The 21942-nt window shown below is 42.1% G+C and overlaps 1 protein-coding gene across 4 annotated transcripts; it reads right to left on the bottom strand.

Moving 5' to 3' along the window:
* Positions 1–870: 870 nt before the first annotated feature.
* Positions 871–14101, bottom strand: mid1 (midline 1). Of its 4 annotated transcripts, none has more exons than XM_061088768.1 (9): positions 13427–14101; positions 6648–6743; positions 5991–6098; positions 4245–4393; positions 4034–4161; positions 3318–3461; positions 2536–2697; positions 2240–2447; positions 871–1540 (listed from the first exon to the last, which is right to left on the bottom strand). In XM_061088768.1, exons 1-9 carry the CDS (start codon positions 14090–14092, stop codon positions 1192–1194), a joined length of 2010 nt encoding a protein of 669 aa, XP_060944751.1. In that variant the 5' UTR covers positions 14093–14101; the 3' UTR covers positions 871–1191. The 4 variants fall into 4 exon arrangements, with proteins under 4 accessions (XP_060944751.1, XP_060944748.1, XP_060944749.1 ...); XM_061088765.1 differs by having other exon boundaries at positions 2536–2706; positions 3288–3461; positions 13427–14092; XM_061088766.1 differs by having other exon boundaries at positions 13541–14092.
* Between the last annotated feature and the right edge of the window lie 7841 nt (positions 14102–21942).

Below are 21942 nucleotides of genomic sequence, written 5' to 3'. Positions count from 1 at the left end.
GGTGTTACACGGAGGTGGTGGTGTTCACATGTTCCAGCTTTGTCCGCAGGGTGTCTAATGTGGAGGTCACACTGAGTTCAGTTTTTTTTCTTCCTTTTCTTTCATTTCTGCTCATCAAATGGAGTTGAAAAGAGTCGCTGCCGAATTCAAGCCACGTTGCTCCAGTACAAAAAGAGATGTCAGAGCAAATCTTGTCAGACACTGTATTTTGGCTCAGAGTGTGGGTCAGTGTGAGCGCTGTAAAACAAGACTGACACGTCTCTCTGCGGCGGTGCTGGTGATTTCTTTTCACTGCAGCATTGTGAGAGCTTGTTCCAGCTCTAATGAGAGATCAGGTATAAATGAGTGTAAACAAGTGTACTTTGTGTTCAATTATCATCATAGTGAGGCACAGTTCTAGTGTCTTAAAACGAGGAGGACGAATCACACGGGTCATCAAATAAAGTTATTTTATTGTATCTTATCGGAGAGAAATCTAACGTGGAAACTGTGATGCTGAGTTCTTCTGACATTTCTAGAGTAAAAAAAAAGAAGTATGATCCCTTAATGCTGACCTGTATTAGAGCATTTGCATATGAATGAGCCGACACATTTCAAATTAAAATGTCTACGTTAAACTGTGAACTACTCTTATCTGATCAATCCAAGTGCATTTTCCTTATGTCAAGCAATCATTTGTGTTATACAAGTGGCATAGAAAGACATTTTTTAGAGAGACAACTTTGTCTCCTCAAAGTGCTATGAATTAAACAAGATTTCAAGAACCTGACATTTACCTTGTAACACAACCTGTCACTTGTGTTTTTAAGATTTATCACCGCCCATAAAAAAAAACAGGAATGGAAAACATGAAATGTGATCTTTGAAATGAAAGAAAAAATCTCTTCAAAGTAAAAACTGTAAGCAAACCCTTGAAACCATCCAGCTGAGTAACGTACATGAATGTGCAAAGCAAAGAAACACAATTACAGATGCCTGTAAAACATTTCTTAAATAAGTCCAATTAATTTCAACATAGGCTTGATTTGGAATGTACATCAGGGGCAGTAAATGCATCATGTTCGCCAATTTTTCTTAGTTTTGCCAACATGAGGAATGTGGTCATCACAGTCAAAGAGGTGCAGGTAGTCTGGTGCTTCTTTTGTTGGGGGGCACACAAAGAAAATCCAGCAGCAGGACAGGTTTTTTTCGTCAGTTGTTGAAATCCGCCCCCTCTAGGTGATCTGGGATGGGCAGACCCGTGAGGATTGTCAAACACTTGTTCCACACATTGAACACGGGGCAAACTGGCTGAGCGAAGGCGATGTCAAACGCATACAAGTGCTGGGAGCTGATGGCGTCATGGAAAGACAGGGATCCAGAGTCGTAGTCCAACAGGATTCCTAGACGCCGCAGGTGGGGCGAAGGCTCGATCGGCATCTCCTTGCAGTTGTGACGCACCACCCACGAGTTGTTGCAGCGGGACAGCACCCAGGACGCCGAGTTCTTGCCGATCCACTCCTGCTTTGGTGCCGACTTGTAAGCAATGCCCACTGCGAACCTGTGTAACAAGGGAAAGGCAGAAGATGTTGGTAAATAATGGTACATTTCCTGCATCTTAAAGGAGAACAACTGATGCCCATATTCAGGTTCATAATTTTAATTTGGGTTGTTACTGGAAAATGTTTACATGCTCTGATGTCCATAACTGTCCATTGCTACATTGGTCAGACACTTCCTGCATGTGTATAAGGAAATGTTTGCCTCAACTCTAACTTTATCTGGATTTGTAAGGGGATGTGTCAGATTAGCAAATGTTGTAACGATTTTGTGTTACATCACAAGAATGCAGAATTATAGGCCTCTTATGTGGAGTTTCTCAGACTTTTTATAAAGACATTAAATCTATATAACTCACTAGAAGAAAGAAAAACTGAAAAAGTATCACACGTCTCCTTTAAATCCGAACCATTACTCATGATGAAATAAATACAACTAAAGGTCTAAAGTCCTGGTAGCAGCTCTGTGTACTTGGGGACAGCGATGTTTTTTTCTTAATCTGATGAAAGTGCTTGATGAAAATGTAGGGGATCACCAAACTGAAAAAGATAAAATTATGTACAACATGAATATCTTCACCAAATCTCACTGGAATCCAGCCAATAGTTGCATAGATCTCAGAGTCTGTAAGAACTGGTGAATGAACCAAACCAACAGCCACACACTGCGAACATGGTCGAAAACAAGCTAATGCTTTTACCATGTGCTTCCTCCTATCAGAGCCTCCCAGTAATGGCGGCCGCTGTCGATGTAGACGTTTCCTGTGACTCCGTAGCTGCTGTGGCTGGAGAAGCGGTCCTGACTGTGGCTCTTCTTGGACAACGTCTCGTCCCTCTCCACTGTCAGGTTGTCGTGGGAAACCCTCAGCTTCCGGTGAGCGGACTTTGCGTCCAACTTAAACGGCTGACCTTGAAAAGAAAATTCAGTTTTTAAAACATCAGCGCATTATAGAATTCTCAGTGACATTTCTTGATAAAGTTACTGAACCTGACGCACTGTTTGTCTTGAGCTTCCCTGGTTCACTGCTGCGGCTTCCGGCCTGGTTTATGGCCTTCACTATGAAGATGTACTTGGTGCCACACTGGAGTCCGTGCACAGTGTAGTGATTCTGCTTGATGTTGGGTACAATCATCCAGCTATCAGCAGAGTTGCACAAACCTGCAGCACACACACACACACACACACACACACACACACAGAGAGAGAGAGAGCGCATGACTCACTGACAAAGAAAAAAAATCACACAAACTCTTGAATTAGTGCCTCTTTCAGGGTTGGAAATTAAGCAGTGCAGCTGCACTACAGCAGCATTCAGCCCCTCGGTCTGTAGCTGCCATTTTGAATCATCAAATACAGTCGCATTACCGCTCATCCAAGTGTGCTTGAGCGCTGAGGCGGATGAGAATAAATTGTTTGATAAAGCATGCTGTGACCTTGTTAGAGGAATCAATTCAAACAGCCTGCTGCTCAATTCCACCCAGGGATAATATAGAGCATATGAAATACATCTGGATGTAAATCTAGGCTGACTGGGATTCTTTTCCCCCCCTATAGTCACTGTAAAAGTTGCAGTATATTTCCATATCATCTAATTACCCATTAGAGCCAGGACGGAGCTCTCCTCTCTCCTGCTGTTGCAAAACAATATTAGGTTTGGATCTTGTAACATAGCCCCCAAACAATTTAAAGTCATTGAGAGAAATCCCTTTCAAATCCTTCCTGTTTTCCAACTCAAACATTATACCCCACTCCCACCAGAGCGCCGCTTAGAGACTTACTGACGACATTCGATTGGCTGGTGAAGATGGCGTACTGAAGTTCATACGACACGACAACAAACTCATCGTCTGATGTCCAGTGAACCGTGATGGTGTCGTACGAAGCTGTGCACAGCTCCTCGCGGATTGCTGGCGGGTCTGGAGCTGCGGTCACAAAACAAAAGACGAAATGTTGCCTCTGAATTATTAATGGGAGCTGCGTGGATGCTATTCTGCACACAGCGGCATCAAGGTAACAAACACGAAAATCTCAGAGACCTGCGGTGGTAACTGGCGGCATCCATTTGTGTTTTTAGCTTGACAAGTGTAATTAGGCAGTTCCTCTTGCTGTTACAGCTACAGCCCTCATGCAGAGTTAAATTCACGCTGCACAGTGGGCGCCGAACTTAAAACAATCAAACCTGTTTCATTCGGCGGAAAATAATAAATCTTAAATGCTGCCTGGCATTTTTAGATACAGTTGTTTTTTTTGTCACTCGCTAAAAGGCACAATTAAAGCTGAAATATAAACTCCCTGCTTCTACCCACGCCAGAACTTTTTAATTGCATGAATCCATAATTGAAGGATGAGTTGAGGATAATTGTAATTGCACTGTTTTGATAAATGAACACAGAAAATCCTCTAAAATATTAATGTGCATATAGATTTACCTGCCAAACCCTAAAATAATCAATATAAATATCTTTGTTCACCACAAACCACCACTTCCACTCACCTGTGAGGTAATCCAAGCTTTCCAGCACTTTCTTCTCCCTCGTGAAGTCCAAAGCAAAACTATCAAACGTGTCATTCAGGTTGATTTCTGGTAATAGGATTTGAGACGATGCCGTTGCCATCGATACTCTGCAATAAAGAGAAATACAAGACAGGTGTTTAAATCCCATATATCCTCAATTGACGGCATTGCCTCTTTACTGTTCTCTCACCTCTCGCAGGTACTTTTAGCCGTCTGCAGGAAGCGAGTGTGGTCCGTCTCCTTCAGGGTCCCATCGGCTTGAGTGATGAGGGAGGAAGACCTCTCGATGCACTGTTTGCAGCTGGCTATCTGCTGGGCCAGCTTCCTCATTCGCACAGACTGGGCAGAAAACAAGACGTGTTGGTAAATTAAAAGCTTTGTAAATAAACCAATCAATGCAGGACCACAGGGCACCAATCTGCCGGATGCTTGATTTGGTTTCACTTCGGCAATTATATAATCCTTCTGGGCGAGAAACAGTTAGATTTGTCTGTTTTTGTAAAAGCTACTCTGCACAAGCAATGTATATATGAAACATCTCTTATAACACTTGTCACAGGAAGCAGACCCCCCCCCCCCCTTTCTGTGCCTCCTGCCTGAAAGCGACCTCACAACTTGACATGAGGCACGGGGTGAGGAAGGAAAGAGTCTTTCTCCAGGGACGGTCATCACAGGAAGCAGGGCTGATCTCAGTCTGACACTGAACACAGCACAGCGTGCCACCGCCGCTCTAATGGCATCTAACGGGGGGGAAAGGAAGGGGAAGAATTCAAGAGGCCCGGCATATCGGCATCGTATGTATGGACACTGTGTCAGACATGCCCCAGAGCTGTGGGCTGATACTACACACAACAAGAAAACAAAGCACTTCATGCTGCAGCCTGGTTAGTGTCTCAGTGCAGGGGACCTGTACTTTATGGAGAGTAATGCAATCAATCAAATAAACAAATTTATCCAAACAGATGAAAATGTCACCAGCAGCGGTCTGGGCATCAACGTCAGAAGAAGAGAGGATTTTAAATAGCTGTGATTTCATAAAACCTTCTCTGAAATACTAGGACATTGTACATTTTCTCATGCAGTCTAAACTACACTGGGCAACAAAAAAAAAGTATTTTAGGGAAGCACTAGTTTGCAATAGTTTGACTTTTTAAGGACATATAGTATGTGTTTCCAATTTAAATGTATAAGAACATAATTTACAACTGTCAACTTGTAACACTCAGTAACACTCACTTACATTTAATATTTACATTTCTTAGATGCTCTTAACTCTTATCATCAGGCAGCATACTTGCATTTCCTATTGCAGACCATTGGAATTAATGTAACGTGTTGTGTTAATGTTAGAAATACATTCCCATTGTTTGGATTAAGAAAAGAAAAGTGGAACATTTGTTTGATGTCGATTTTTCTCATGCAAGAGAACATTTAGTCTTTGAGGATTCACCTTCAGAACAATGTAAAATGCTGTAAAAGATGCAGGCCCACAAATTAGGTATAATTAATCTACAGTGGTTCATGTTGTTTATTGAAAAATGTCACTTTATTGCTTATAATTTAATTGTTCTACTTGCGAAAAGGACATTTGCATTTTCACAAGCAGGACGATGACATTACCCAATACGCTCTTCACTGGCATTTTTCAATATAAACCTTGAACAACTGCAGATTAGAATCCAAGAATTGAAATGATGATTTGTAAAATGATAAATGTGAACCCTTACTTTGAAGGGTCAAATTTTGAAGATACAAGGTTTGATCCGGCAATGGTGATTTGTCACCACCGGATACAGAAAAACAACAGCGTGCTTGTGGTGCTAAGTCGTATGCTACTGTAGCTTGTCAGCCGCGTGTGGAGGCAAACTTATCTGGACACGCAAGGTGATACACAAACAAAGGTTATCGTGAGGGAAAAAAAGGTGATAAACAATACCTTCCCCTCCTTTATCTTGGTGGCGATGATTTGTCTCCGCTGCTGTATGATATTAATCAGCAGCTCGCACTCCTCAAGCAGCTTGTTCTCTTGTCGCGATGCATTTACCTGAACAGGACAAGGGGCACATAAAGATTAGAGACAGTCAGAACAGGGAGACCAGGTCATTTGTTTAAAAAAATGTTTATACTGCACATATCAATGTTTTTTGAATTATCATAACATGCATAATTTATAGTGAGATGAATTTGTAATTGGCAGGAAAACAACATGTCACGTCTTTGCATGTTGGGCCACATTGCCAATCAGCTCACCTCGTTCATGAAGTGTTTTCACAGCAGCATGACTGAAGTAAATACAGCATATTACAACTGGATTTAATGTTGTGGCTGAGCAGTGTAAATATGTGGAGCATCTTGCTGTGGAAACACCCAATTTGCAGCAAACCGCATGCATAATCACAGAAATTAATGATCTATTACCTAATGAGCAATTAATCTTGTTGACATGGTGAAAAGCCACTCTGAGGTACAGTAGTTTATCATGCAGGTGTTAATAATTGAGTTTTGTTTTTTTTCCTCCCATGAAATGCCACACGCACACACACTCACGCACGTACACACACACACCTGAGAGAGAACAGATAAACAGCCTCACCTCCACGTGTTGGCAGGTTTGGATAAGTTTGCCCATCAGACTTTCCAACTCACTGGTCCTCTTGATTAGATTGTTGAGGTTGGAATCCAGGGCTTGCTGCAAATACAGAATTGAAAGAGGTATATTTCATTACACACTAAACCCAGCATAAAACTGTAAACAGCTGAATAAATCTTGGAGGAGAGCTAGGTGAACGGGAACATAAGGACCAGGTCTGTAACGGGCCCGGGAGAGGACGCGCAAGGCCGCCACTGCGTATGACCGGCCACATTTTGGGCTTTGATCGGCACGGAGCGCCGCTTCCATCCCCAGGCCCCCCCATGTGCCAGGGATCCCATCACACTGCCTGCTGAGGCCACTGAGCTTAGCAGAGCATCTGCCAGTGATTTGGACAACTAAACCCCGGCTGTGTTAATCACTGACTCAGATCAGAGGCTTATGTTTCAAACTAAATCTCTCGCTGTAATTGGGCAGCATGATTACTGTGTACGACGGTGGTGCAAAAGAATCCTCTGATATTGTACGTAGAATTATTCTTAAGCAAAAGATGTACACACAAATTACATTAAAGTGTGGTCCAACCGAAAGAAGAAACAGTTTTTACTTCTCTGGACAAAAAACCCTGTATATAAGCATTAGAAAAGCCTGTTTTCAACTGAATATAATAGATAGAAACAGGAGAAAAATCTTGTTTTAATATTTGATGATGTGTGAATTGATTCGAGGTTTTAAATTATTCACGACTGATATGGATTTTAAGTTGAAAGCACAACATATTTAGTAATTTAAAATATGGCCCCACCGATTTTCTTTTGTCAGGAGAAAAAGTCAGAGAAGAGGAGAACAAAAAGATAAGAGAGGACTTCAAAGATCCAAAGCCCGGAGCAAGTGGTTGTGAGACCTTGTTCAGCCTCGATGTTTCACATTGTGATTTTATAAGGCGTGTGCATCCCCGTCTACTGAAATAGCCGAGGCCTTATTTTACTGCTCTCACTATACACTATGATTTATTCATATGGAAAGGAAAGTGATGAAAGCCATTTCAGACACTGAATTGCAGGTGAAGGTGAGGTGGGTTCAAAACTTTTTTAATTGAACATAACGTATGGATCAGAACTGATGCCTACCACGGAAGTCTACACTGTCTCTTTGAATGGATTATGACAAGTATCACATACTGTGAGTAAAGATCATACAAAGAGAGAGGGAGAGAGAAGGAGAACAACGCGTGAGAGACAAAGAGAGTCCTCTCCCTCTCTCTCATTGTGGTGAACTGGATTTCACAATGTGCTTAAAATACGGCTTCTCCTGCAACATTTATACTCCTCTTGTGTTCGGAGGGCTCTCTCTAATGGAAGTCTCTTTCCTAAAACCATTTAGGGCTGATGAGAGGAAAGAATAGCGGCTTCCTTTTGTGAATCTGAGTGCTTCTGGTCCCACACCTTTGCTTTGGCCAGTCTCTCTTCCTTCCTCTCGCCGTCCTGACAGGTCACCATCAGGACCTGATGGTTCATCCTGTGTCAACATCAGAAACCTCATCCATTGTCAAAGGTTGTTGTTACACTATCCTGTGAGCTGCACTCAGACTCATTTGTACATTTTTACTTAAGTGGAGGGCAGTTTAGTTTCTCATTGAATTTCACAAATACAAAAACAATGAGGTGCACTGTGCATTAGTTGTTTATAGTTGTGCATGAAAGGTTACATTTTAACCATTCTTTAGAGGCTATAGAGTTAAACTTGTTTGAGTTTCTCTTCTGATATTTTGTTGCACAAATATCACTGATGCATGTACAACTAAATGAGCTGCACAAGATGCAGGAGTATTTTATTGTGTCAAGGGTTCGGCTATGTATTAAAACACAACATATACTGCTGAAATGCATTAACCAAATACATTTTACCTTTAACATAATTCTAACTTTCAATAGAAAACAAATGAACATTTAGACACGTTGACAAATGACTAAATTGTTTCATATATCTATGTTTATGTTTTAAATTTAACTCATGTTATTTCTTATTTCAAGTTTTATATGTTTGGTTTTACTGTGTTTTCTTATTATTTATAGTCATTAATGGTTAACCTGTAAAATATAATTAACATTACCATTTGATAATAACAGCTTGGGAATTTTTATATGAATATGTATCAGCTGATAAATCGGTATCAGAAATGTGTTACTCTTTAATAACAGTATCGGCACCACCAGTGAAGAAACCATATTGGCCCGTTTCTAATTGTAGAGGATAAAGACGATTCAGCAAGATTCTAAAGTGCAATCAAATTATCGATTCTGAATAAGATCTTAACACATTCAGTTTAGAAGAACTGAAAAAGGCCAAGTGGATCGTTAGAGAACCCTCATGATATTTAGTTTTTTGTTCTTGCCTAGGACTTTTTATTTTATTTTATTCAAGACATTGACTTTCTTTGGCTTTTCAGGAACTTTTCAGGAACGTTTGTCATGGGACAGTTTATGTGAGATTTAATGACAAATTCACTGTTTGAATGGCTATAACAACCTTTATAAGATATTTGAATGTGTCAGCATTGTAGTTCAGTGACCGGCAATGCTGAGTATGAATTTGCTTCCTGGTGCTTTATGTGTTTCTTCCCACAGTCAGACTTCAACTTGCTTGTGAGTGTTTTTATAATTTGCATTATATAAATAATGGATGATGGACAAATAATAACATTCCCCAGACCAGGGTCATATAATGCCGAGGCCAGAAGAAAAGAAACATTATGCACGCATGTGCTCTCATAAACAGACGCACACTCGAGCCTTTACAATGTCACACTATCCCATTGTGAGGGACTGGCAGAGAAATGTGAGGCAGTAGTGGCTGTAAACATGTGTTTGGAAAAACCAACAACTATAAACAAACTCAGCTGCACGCCACCTGGGTTCTGCCCTGCGTGCCGTGAGAAAAAACGATTTCTCTCTAAAGATGGAAATTCGTTTTTTCCTCTGTCACCTGAGGCTTCTAGCAATGCAGCTAACTACACATAATATACAGTTAGGGGGAGCAAGACACAAAAACAAGTAAAGAAATAGATTAGTAGCAGGATGTATCCTGTTGTAAAAGTGTCATTGAGCAAATTAAGAGGAGAAGAGAAAAACAACGATAGCTATTAGATGGACTCTATTCATCTCAGTCTGTCCAGTTTGTTAAAAAATAAAGAATGGTAAATTCACTACAACCTTGTGCATTTTCTGCATAAAGCAGAATATAACCATAATAACCCCTTAAGGCTCATTCATGCTGCCATTACATACGGAAAAAGATATGTCTGTTTCAAACGATGTAACCGTCACTGCCCACATACTTCGATGCGTCCTTTACGTTAGCATGATTGTGAAGCAATTCATCCACTAGAGGGCAGCACGGAGTTAAGGGTTTCTGATGATAATAAATATGCCAACCGTGGAGGAGGTTGTGATAATGTAGCTCTTAAGAAATAGACAAAAATGCTTTTAGTTTCCTACCAACTTGTGAAATCTTGCCTGAAAAAATGTCTTGCTTTTTCAAGATGTGAACAAATATGGATGTAATGAACGCAGAGTACGGACAAAAGACGGCATCTATTTCAGTATAAGTATCTAAAGTTGCATAAATGAGCCTTAAGGCTACAATACCCTGTGCCTTTGTCATGTGACTCACCGGATGCATCAGGTGTCACTCGTTCTTTTGGTTTAGGGTTTGGGATAACCCCTAAACCAACCCTAACCCTTGTTCAAGGGTCAGCTAAAAGAAGTGGAGCCCTTGAACAGTAGCATTCAGGTTTAGGATCTTCCACAACATAACGTCTGTCCCTGAATGTGTAGTTAAAGAAATGATGCTGATCACCTGGTCCGTCTCCTGGTGTGAATGTTCACTCCCCACACAGAGAAAGCGGCCAGAAGATTTCTGCACAACAACAGCATGATCAGACAAAGGAGACAGGTTAAGAGTGATCCACCGACCCTGACGAGCCAAAATTATGCAAAAGATTGGTCGTGTCCAAACTCCACTGTGATCCACCATTGTGAGTCATTGAAACAGGCACGACAGGGGTTTCGGGTGATACTTGTGATAAAGTAAAACTTCCCTCTGTGAGTCATGCGTGGACAGGGTGGGTGTGGGGAAGGAGGAGGAGGAGGGCCCTCGTCTTTTCTTCATGCAGCCTACTTCATGCAATTCATGGGAAAAAACTTTAGGATGAACTTGAGGAAACTTTGAGCTAAAAAGCGCGATCCAGCTGAGTTCAATAGTACACGGACATTTTGAAGATTTGAAAAGAAATTGGCTCGCTTGCTTGCGGCTCGGCAGCGTGATTGCCTTGTCATGGTCATAAAATGATCCCATGAGGTTGCTGGAGACCAACTGTGTTGTCAAACTGCTGACCCGATGAGTCGAAATCTCTTACAGGAGAAACTCATTCGGGGCTTCAATGGCAGGAATGCAGAGGCACCTTTTCATGCTCCAGCAAACAGCATCTTCTCATGTCTTATTGATGTCAGCCCATCTGCTGGAAGAGAGCGGTCCCGCTTCACTTAAAACTGTGAGAGCAGTCTCCTGCATGGGGTGTCATTACATTGACGAGTGGCCAAGTGACCGCTGGCTTCACTGTGTGTTCTATTTATACGTATTTAACACAAAGATATTTCTTATAAACACATTTGCTCTCAAAGGATAAAACTGCTTATATTCTTGCACTTGCGTTGTGATAGAACAAATCCCATGAAAAGACCAAATATATAGATCTTTGAAAACTGGTCATAAACATAAAGTTTTCTTTTCTTTTAAAGGATCTTTCTTTTTTTTTTATTATTTGCTATTCACTGTTGTTTTTAGCGAATGCGAATCAATCTGTTTTCTATGCTCTGAGTACGGAGAGGGGAGCTATATTCCAAGAAAAATACAAATCATAATTTCTGAAATTAGAGTTAAACATTTATGAGGAAAAAAATGAATATTTTCCTAGAATATAAAGTCATAATTGTTGAAGTAAAAATAAAAATCACTTGTTTGTTGCATGTCACTCCACTTTGCGTGGTTGGCTCAAAAACTCATCACACTACATGACTGTGCTTGCTCTGAATTATGCCAAATCAAATTATATTTGTCGATCAGATTGAGCAATGGGGAAGTTCTCTTAAACTGCTCAGACAGAATAACCAAATTATATTATAATTTTGGGTTACACCTGGTTCCGTTCTCATATTTCCTGCCACCTCTTCCCTCTTGTGAGTTGTTTTTCTACTTCTCTCTGTCCGTGTTAGCGTGTGTGGTGGGCTGCACGTGACTGGTTCCTGTTTTCCCTCCAGCTCACCTGCACCTCAGCCATGCTATCAACTGCTCATACCTGAAGCTGCATATAAAGGCTGATTAATCCCACAAGACTCGTCATGCTCTCTCGGGGGGAGACACACTACGGCTGATTCTCTGTCCAGTCCAATGAAGTTTTGTTATTCTGCTTGTTAATACCTCGTCTGCCCGTGCGCCGCATCGCCAGCCTCCCTCCCTCCGTGCTCAGCCTACCACGCTCTGTATGGATGCTTTGTTTGGACGCCTGCCTGCTCAGTTACCTGTCAGACTGGACTCTTACACCTTGAGCCTTTCCACTTTCATGCTGTTTATATAAAAAAAAAGAGATATCTGCCTTTGTTTCAAGTCAAGCTTGATTCAAATTCCAAACACACGAGCATCCAGTCTTTCAAGAAATCCCGTTGAACCGTACCGCTTCAAATCGCAAGGTTGTTTCAACACACCAGAGAACTACAGACGTCTTTGCATCTGTTCTAGCATTATAGTTGCCGATGCACACAAGCTATCAGCTCATCCATGTGCTCTCCCATAGGTGTGCGACTTTAAGTGTGAACAGTTGAGTTTCTCTATGTGTCAGACCTGCGATAGACCGTCGATCTGTCCCGGGCCGTACCCTGCCTCGCACCACAGCTGGTGAACCCTCTGTGACCCTCGAAGGATAAGCATATGGATGAATGGGTTTGGTATGCTAATGGTAAGTTGAGGTAGAAATAGTAAACTAAGTGGGATTGACTGAAAATAAACGACGGTGTTCATTTTCATTGAGGGAACGTGCCACATGGTGCAATAACACAGTTTATGGAACACTGGAGGAGGCTTTGACTGCATAAATTTGTAAGAAAGATGTGTGAACTGTTTATTTTGGTCTTTTCGTGGGATTTTCTAAAATATTACCACACAAGAATAATATTATAATATCTAAAGCAAGTCCAGTTTGGAGGGTTATTTGTTTGCTATGCGGCTGTAGATTTATTTACTTACAATATACAAAGTTTGACAGAGATGCAAATCATTTGCAACAACATTATTCAGTATTAACTTATTTGCATTTGCAAGAAAGATCACAGAGGACATTGCGTGTTTCGCGTTTCCACTATTTGCCGAATTTGCTCTTCAATTATTCAATATCACAGATGCACAGTCAAAAACATAATGAAATCAATGCGTGAAATGTAGGTTGTTAGAAATTAGAATTATAAGCAAAACATAATCGTCAAAACGTATTAAATGTATGCACAGTGTGTGCACACATTTCTACATCAATAAGCTCAAACATCAGCTTAAATCTTTTAAAAAATGGAAATTCAACAAAATTATCAATAGCTGTCTGGCTGTCGTACTGTGATACTGAATAAACTGAGGTGGAGTTGAACAAGTGTTTCTTGGGGCTAAAATTAGTGGGAACAGTTTCTCTGGGGATCATAGATCATTGAGCATTCCTCAAGCTACACATCACGCCTTACCTTGAGTTTGTCGTATCGGTCGCCCAGGGCTGCCACTTGGTGGTCTCGGTGTCGGCCAACCAGCTTACACAATGCACAGATCAACTGCTCGTCTGTCACACAGTACATGTTGACCTTCTCGTCCTCGTGCTCCAGACACATAAGCCCCTTCAGATGGGAATCCATCAAGGGCTCAATTAGACGGTGGCCTGTGAAGGGCTTCTTGTTGGGGTGGGTGGCCTTGAGACACTCGTCGCAGTACGACACCTCACAGGTGACGCAAGTCTTCACGGCGTCCTGTGGTGGGTCCTGCTCGCAGAACTGACACTGCACCCGGGCACTGGGAGAGGTCATGGCTTTGCTGGTGGGGACGACTCGCTCGCGCCGGGTCTCGTTCGGAGAGTTAGGTCCACTTAGAGAAGCTTTCTGGTAGCGGTCGATGATGTTCTGTAACGTGACGTTGCGCTTGAGTCCCTCTAGGCCCCTCTGGTTGAGGGTGATGACATAGCGACACGTGGGGCACTGGAAGGCGTTGATTGACTGAATTGGCTCACTGGGGGTGCAGTGGGACACCAGGATGCGGTGGGCGCAGTTGAAGCAAAGGCTGTGAGCGCAGGGCAAGAGCAGCGGGTCCTCGAAGAGCTCCAGACAGATTGGGCAGGTCAACTCAGACTCCAGCGTTTCCATCTTCAGGCGAAACAAAGAGGGGTTGTCTGCGAAATCCAGGGAAGCTGATCAGCTATCTGCAAAAATGACAGGGAAACAAATCAGAAGATAGTGATTGGAATGAAAAGAGTTCAACTGTGTTTGGCCTCAGTAGAGCGGAGTATTAGTCCCCCCTTAGAAAATATATAGAGAACTAATACATAAATAAATTCCCAATTTTTCTGACATATAACCAGAACATTTGTTTGTTTCAGCTTCTCCATTTGGAAGATTTTAAATTTTAATTTTGGCTACAGGCTAAATGAAGACGTAACCTTTGTCTTCTGAGAATCTTATCATTATTAGGCATTTTCCAAAACTTTTCTTAAAATCTTAATAGTAAATATGAAATGAATTGATCAAAAAAGCAATCATCAGATGAACCTAAAACAGTGGTTCTCGTAGCCCTATATCCAGGTTTGGCCAAGCGTCCTTGAAAGATTTGAAAAAAACAAAATGAATCTTTTGTCTATATTATTAAGTGTTTGTAAAAATGTTGATAATATTTTAATTCCTATCCTATTTAATTTCCAATGTCAAATATGGATATCAATATGATTTAAGTAGGTTTATAAGATATCTGATTATTGAAATGAAGCAAATTGGAAAAAGAAACAGAGTAGGCTGAAGTGTTTGCATATGATGTACACATACATGACAGACTTGTGTCTTCTCTATTTGGCCGAAACTTACAACTTTTAAGAATGCCGCAGCGGTTCATTTTAATTTGGCACAGGAACAGTCTAGCTTGTCCCCATGTGTTCCACTCTCTCTACTGTATAGGTTCGCAGGCCTGTGAGGACTGACAGCTCAGCCAAGCAGAAGTCTATTGGCCTGCTTGCTGATGGCTGGGGCTCCACACTATCACAGACACTAAGCCTTTGTTCCCGGCCGGTCAGACACCCCAGCTGCGAGTGGACACACTGTGCTCACAGCGTCGCTCTATGCGAACCCCTCTACCTCCACTCATTATGTGCGAAGAAGGCAAAAGCTCATTATCAGGAGAGTCCGACACAAGTAGCCTTTTTGAGGTTCTGAGGATAGAGCAATTACCTCTGAGCCACAGACCTGTGTCTGTTCCTTCCCATTCTATTCAAATCTCCACAGACATCATCCTACTACACTGTTCAAAACAAGAAGCGATTGTTGCACTTGTCTCTGGAGGCTGTGATGCTTCTGTGGGACTTTGTTTCCTGAGGAAGTTTGTTTTTTAAATGAGAAATGTCTAAAAGTTCTGAGAGGAGTATGGAAATCAACCCCAGGCTTAAATCAAATATATTAAACACAATGCCTCTTGACATACATAAATATAATTTTAACGTTTGTATTTAAACATTCATGCTCTTTAATATTTCAGGTCATTTCACGCACTCTCCTCATAAGTAACTTCCGAAATCCAACTGTGACACATGAAACTTCAGGTTTCAAGGTTGCACTCTGAAACACAAGACAGCTTCAAATCATTTTCAGCAAGAGCTCCCAGCAACAACACAGCGGCCCCTGTGGTTCTGCAGGTCTCGTCAAACAGGTTGAGTTGTCAGCTCAGCCCGGCAGACCTGAATACTGAAAACTGACTACAGAGCTTTGTGTTGCGAACACAATGCAAAGACGCTTATCCTCTGATGTCATCTCCCGTTGGTATAAAATGCCCCCAAAGTTACAAAAACAGCTTGTAAAATAACACTGAGCCCCGAGTCAAGTATGCACTCCACAAAAGCTCTTCCATTCATACACAGTTTACTTTACCCACCGATGGATCTCGCCCCATTTTGCTCTTCCGAGACATTCCTGCTGAAGGAAAACTTCTGACCTGAATCATGAAAATATATTTATGACAACAAACGCAGCAGCCGTTGGCCCCAGCATGCTGCGGAGAGTGGCGTCCAGATGGCTCCTGTCTTCGCAGCCCCCCCTAGTAATCCTGCAGCCGAGCTGTCATTAAAGCAAGAGATTGAGCAAGAGGTATAAGCAAGCACAACAGGAAAAGTTGAGCGACAATTCCAGGAAAGCCAGCTCCACCTACAGCTGGAGCTCTGGCCAGTACTGGAAGGAGAGAGAGCAAGAGAGAGAGAGAGAGAGAGTGAGTGCAGACAGAAGCTAGAGGGACTGAGCTAGAGAGAGGGAGAGGGAGAGGGAGAGAGGGAGAGAGAGGGAGAGAGAGAGAGAGAGAGAGAGAGAGAGAGAGACAGAGAGAGAGAGAGAGAGAGAGAGAGAGAGAGAGAGAGAGAGAGAGAGAGAGAGAGAGAGAGAGAGAGAGAGAGAGAGAGAGAGAGCGAGAGCGGCGGGTCAAATCATCAAATAAGCAGAGGCTGCAGGATTATGCAGAGCCCCAGACAGTGTCCTCACAGGCAGGTTAGTGTCCTCTCAGCCCGGCCCATTTAGAAACACAAAGCGTTTCAGGTTTCAATGTGCGATCATCCCTCTGCTCCTAGACACACAATGCTGTGGACAAGGGGTTTGGAACTTTTCTTGGGTTTTGCCTCTGGGGATTTAAGAGAGAAAAGGCTGAAGACACAAACGTGGACGAGAGGCAGCGGGACTCAACCGTAACGTGGGAAAAAAGAGATTTGGGGCGAAGGGTGGGTCATGGGTGTTATAAAATCATAAACGTCTGCAGGCTTTAAAGGTTCAGGGTGTAGAATTTAGTGACATCTAGTGGTGGAGTCGCATGTTGCAGCTGAATACCCCTCACCTCACCCTCCCCTTCAAAACCTGAAGGAGAACCTGTGGTAGCCTTCAGTTGTCGTAAAAACTCAAAAGGTGTTTAGTTTGTCCAGTTTGGGCTACTGTAGAAAACATGGCGGTCTCCGTAGAGAGGACCCCCCCCCCTAATGTACATATAAAGTATTAAAATATAAAGGGCTCGTTCTAGGGTAAAGAACACTTGCTTGATGAAACACACAAGTGAAAAAACCTTGAGGATTATTTTATTTTCAATTCATGCCAATAATCCCTTTCACCTCAATCTTACACAATGAACCTTTAACTCTGTCTGTCTAACAATCTGAACACAATCCCCCTTCGGCCTCCCGACAGCTGCAGGACACTGAGCATCCGCTCTGACGGACATGTCCACAGATAGAGACAGACTCTGCACAACATCATCTGCTGCATCCTCGCCTGCCCCAGTTGGCCCTTATGTGGGGATCGCAGAGGTACCATCTGCTGACCATGTGTGTCTATTTCCAGACACACCCCCCCCCTCCACCCCCCCAGCTGTGCTGCGATTGAGTTCTCCTGTCATTCAAAAGCATATCTCCTGAGTGACTATCCTTTTTTTTTACGAAAGACAGATACGCACTGTTAATATTAAAGACACACTTCAGACAAAGCGATGGGGATGAGCTCTGGAGATGCCAATGTGACTGGAATAACCCAGGTTACCTCTGTATGATCTACTGCTGGGAGGGAATTTTCTGATGATGACATCTGTGAGGGAACTGTGTAACTTACTTTTTTTTTTTCCAAGGAGAACCATAAGAGAAGATTTACAAGAATGGCTCTCCGTAGAGCTCATACCTCTACCAAGGCTGAGCAGTTCCCTTAAATGAAAGCATGCTAGGCCAAATTACATGCACTCATAGGTATCAGTCGAATATGCCCGATTTCTTTCATCCAGACCCAAGAATCAATCCCTTGCTAATTGGTAAAAAGGCCAAAATCTCAACATAAAAATCCTAGATCCCTCCCCATGCCGAGATCCATGCCAAATTTGGAAGTTTACGTAATCTTTTAAAAACCAATAAACTTCCCGACAGACTGAGGTGAAAACATAACCTCCGTGTCAGGTGAGTTTGTGCTGCAGCTGCTGCTGTTTCATGAACAGAACAAATGTCTATGCAATACTACATTTTAAATGCAGGTCCAAGTAAAATGGAGTGGGTGAAGTTACATAACTTTACGCCTACCAGGGTTCGGTGTATGTGCTGTTTTAAGTTCACTATTCTTTCACTCCTATGCTACAAAAGTTGAGAAAGCATCAGACATAACAACCAATCTGATTCATATAGTTCAGGTCACTCAACAACAACAAATTCTCTCAATAAGAGTTTATAATGACCAAGATCATCATAAAATCGTAGTTTCATATCACAAAGCCGATAATACCTCTATATATCACCAAAGCCAGATTAGTTTGTGTTTCACAGCAGAATCATGATGCTTAAAGCAAAGCCTCAGCAGATATGACAGGTGTGATACACTTTGTCGAATGATGATGAAGCAGGAACGTAGCATTCTGAGTTTTACTTGATGAGGGAATAATGGGTCATTTAGAGATGAAACAATTACAATGTCTCAGATAGGAAGACAATTTCCCGCTCAAGCACTTTCTAATCCCTTTGGTCATGCTTTTTTATCAGCCTTAATCACGGCTCCGAAGCGCGTATTTAGCGACTGAGGGAGTGCGATTGCTCTTTGTCTTCTTTCCCGGGGCAGACACCTAACATATTTATCTGTAATCCTGTCTTCGCAGCATAGCTGTGACCAATGCGTGGCCTGTTGCTGCTCCCTTTAAAATGCAGCCAGCTCAGCAGCGGCGCGCTCAGGCCTAATGTGATTTACAGCTGGAGCAGCACGGGCCAAATGATTAGACTGACAAATGTACCTGGTCTGCAGCTGCACACATTACTAAGATTAACTGTGCAAGGTTCCTGGCCACGACCAAAACCCTTTATTATTGCTATTTAAACGATTATAGACGGAAAGTTAATTACAAATCCAAACATTTGGTCCAGTGAATTGTTTTAATCTGTCAAACAGGATCACATGGGAGATAATGACAGTGCCAGAGGAAGTTTTCACTCTGCACTGAAGTGGGAAACTCATGTTAAACACAGACTGTAAATAAAGGTGGACCACGTGTTTCCACTTCCTCTCACGATACAGAAACGAAGCTGAAACATCCTGGATACGAATGCAGCCGACTTGCAGACTGAATCTGTGCAGGAGCATTTAGGAGGGGATCCAGGGATGAAGCTGTGGCAGCATGTTCCCTCGTTACAGGAGCTCGACCAATCACGAGTCAGTCTCAGCTGTCAATCATGACCTCTAATCTCGTTTCAATGACATCAGTGTGATAAGAACTACCTAAAATGACAGAGATCATCTTTGAGAAAAAATAATTTATCGTGTACTCTGACCTTTAATCATAATCCATGTCCTATCCATTAAACCAGAAGAGGAATACTGTAGACAGCCACCAGATGGCGATCGAGATGGTCTGGCTTTACTTGAGGGGGCTGCTTTAAATACAGTCTATGGATCTGAATCAGATAAGTCAAATATGTTGCTGGTTATCTAGTGTTTGTCATTTGTTCTCTCCTCATAAAAGAAGTTTAAAACTAAAGGTAATTTCCTCTCTCAGAAGCAAAAATGTAAATTTTTAAACTTATATTAATTAACAATGTGACAAGTATTGTGATGATTATTGATACTTACTTGTGAAAATAGTTTATCTTGATATAACTGTCGGCTATATCTCCCAGCCCAAACATCCAGTTAGTGTCAAGTCTTCCTTCACACTAACTGGATGTTTTATCTCCAAACGAAGAAAGTTCTGTAATATGTGTAGCTGCTGTGTGTCTCACAGACTAAGAAGTGAAAACGAAGTCTAAAGGTCAGATAAACTTTCTCTCTGTGTGCTACTGTTTTCCCGTCTGTGCAGGTCATGGTGGTCAGCAGCGCAAACTGCACCCAGCTCTCATTTCCTCTCTGCGGCTTGGCAGGTGGCATCAGCGGGAAAACACCGTCTCCTCCCCACAACCACAGGAGCTCCACAGAAAGTCAGTCGCTCTCCAAACATGGCTGCTGCTTTAAAGTCCATTTTTACAGAAAGACACGTCTCACGCTGAGCTCTGACCTATGAGGAAGGAGCGTTTATCATGAAGCGTCTGACTGACACATGGTAGGTTTGAAAGCCGGAGGGAAAACATTCACAGAGCGACATCTAGTGGCGGATTTGTGACACACAGCAAAAGCCTTAAGTATTGATTTAATTAAATTAGTTACGCTCTTCTCATCTGTAACCGTTTTATTATAAGTAGGGCTATATAATTCTATTTTAATACATAGTTTTGTTTTATATGATATTATGCATTTTTTTGGAGTTGTTTTCTATTGTTGTTACAACTTTTATCATTTCTATTTCCTTATTATCTTTTGAGTTTTTTCTTATTTGTAACATTATTTCAGTTAAATTCTATTTTATTCTTTTTTCAAAAATAATTTAATCCTATTCTCTACTATGTTTTCTAATGTTTGCCTTCAATTGTCCATTTCTAACGTATAAAGCACCGTGCAACTGTTTTGAAAGGTTCCATATAAATAAACCGTATTGTTAGTAACAAAGTACCTACGCCTCTAAATATGTTTCAAATGTATTAAAATCAAACAACACATTATTTTGCATTCCTTCCAGTACCACAAGTAAAAAAAACACCAGACAGTAACAACATTATTATTCACAAACTCCCCCTCCAGTTAATCTCAGTTAACCCTTCACTTAAAATCAATGCCGTGTGTTGTTTTTTCTACTTAGACCTCTAAATGTGCTGCCATGGTGACAGCTTAATATCTATTTGTCACGGCAGCGATCAGACGCCTGGGTGGGAAGATGTCTAACATTCCTCCTCACCAGAACAAGATAAGTTACTAATTAATAAGGGATCCGACAACAGACCCCAACTGCAACGTCCCACTTTTTACCATCCGTTATCTTCATGTAACAAGACTCCTGTGTGCTTTTATGTGTGTCGGCCTGTCACAAACTGGGCCAGATTTATTACCGCGGCACATATGGATGTTGAACGGGGAGAAACGTCTGAATCTTTTTATCTTATCCGTGAAGCAAATGGTGTTTTGCTGCCAGATTATGGATAAAAGGCTGGGTTTGTCTCCCTCGGTGCTTTCGGCTGATCCTTTCAAGTTTGAGTAGAGGTAATAAATATACTTTTATGATGAAACAAGAGGAAGAATGTGACTGTAAATTCAGGCATAATGGGATTACCCTAACCAAAATACATTCTTTCAGCCTGAGCCCATGTAGGAAAGTATATTTCAGGAAACTGCAGATCTGCTGAATTTGAATCTCTCTTCAGTGCTTTTTTTTAAATCACAAAATTCCCCTTGGCCTCCTCACTTAGTCACCTTATCCCTTGAGGATTACCCACAGTTGAAAACATGCAGGAATCTGTGATCACAACAAGGCCGAACAGACTCAGCACTTGCACAGAGCACGGCTGCCTGGAAACTTGTAAATATGTGATGACTCAATGTTTAGGCAGCAACACACAGAGGCACAGCAACATAAAGTCAAGAACAGACTGAATTAAAAGTGACCCTGTGACTTACCCGCCACATGATTACATCCATTAACAGGCAGGAAAAGAAGCACCTTCGAACGCCAGTGTAGATTATTTGGGGGGGGGGCTCTGCACAGATCATCCACTGCAGAGGTCAGAGCTCGGATCAATGGGCGACTGGTCTCTGCTGCTCCATGTGAGGCACTGACCCTCTAACCCGGTTCTCTGCGTCTGCTGCCTGTCAGCAGGGAGATCGAATCTTTCCACCCTTTTTTTCCCTTCCTCTCACAGAGAACTGTACCTAACTCATCCACCAACGCAGTGGGCTGCAAATTGTTGCATTAGCCAATCGCAGGAGAGGGGCAGGACTTCTCCAGCGGTTTGGGTCTATCACTCAGTGCTATCAGAGCATGGAGTCCTGCCATGACGCTCGTTAAAAAGAAAACTTTCATCCTCAAATAAACGTTTTTCTAAATAGCTGAGTTGCACACCACAAAAACAACCAGTGCATACAAAACACATTTCTGTGCA

This window comes from Limanda limanda, chromosome 16 (assembly GCF_963576545.1).
Source record: "Limanda limanda chromosome 16, fLimLim1.1, whole genome shotgun sequence".
Taxonomy (NCBI): Eukaryota; Metazoa; Chordata; class Actinopteri; order Pleuronectiformes; family Pleuronectidae; genus Limanda; species Limanda limanda.
This window is presented reverse-complemented; position numbering and strand designations above follow the sequence as displayed.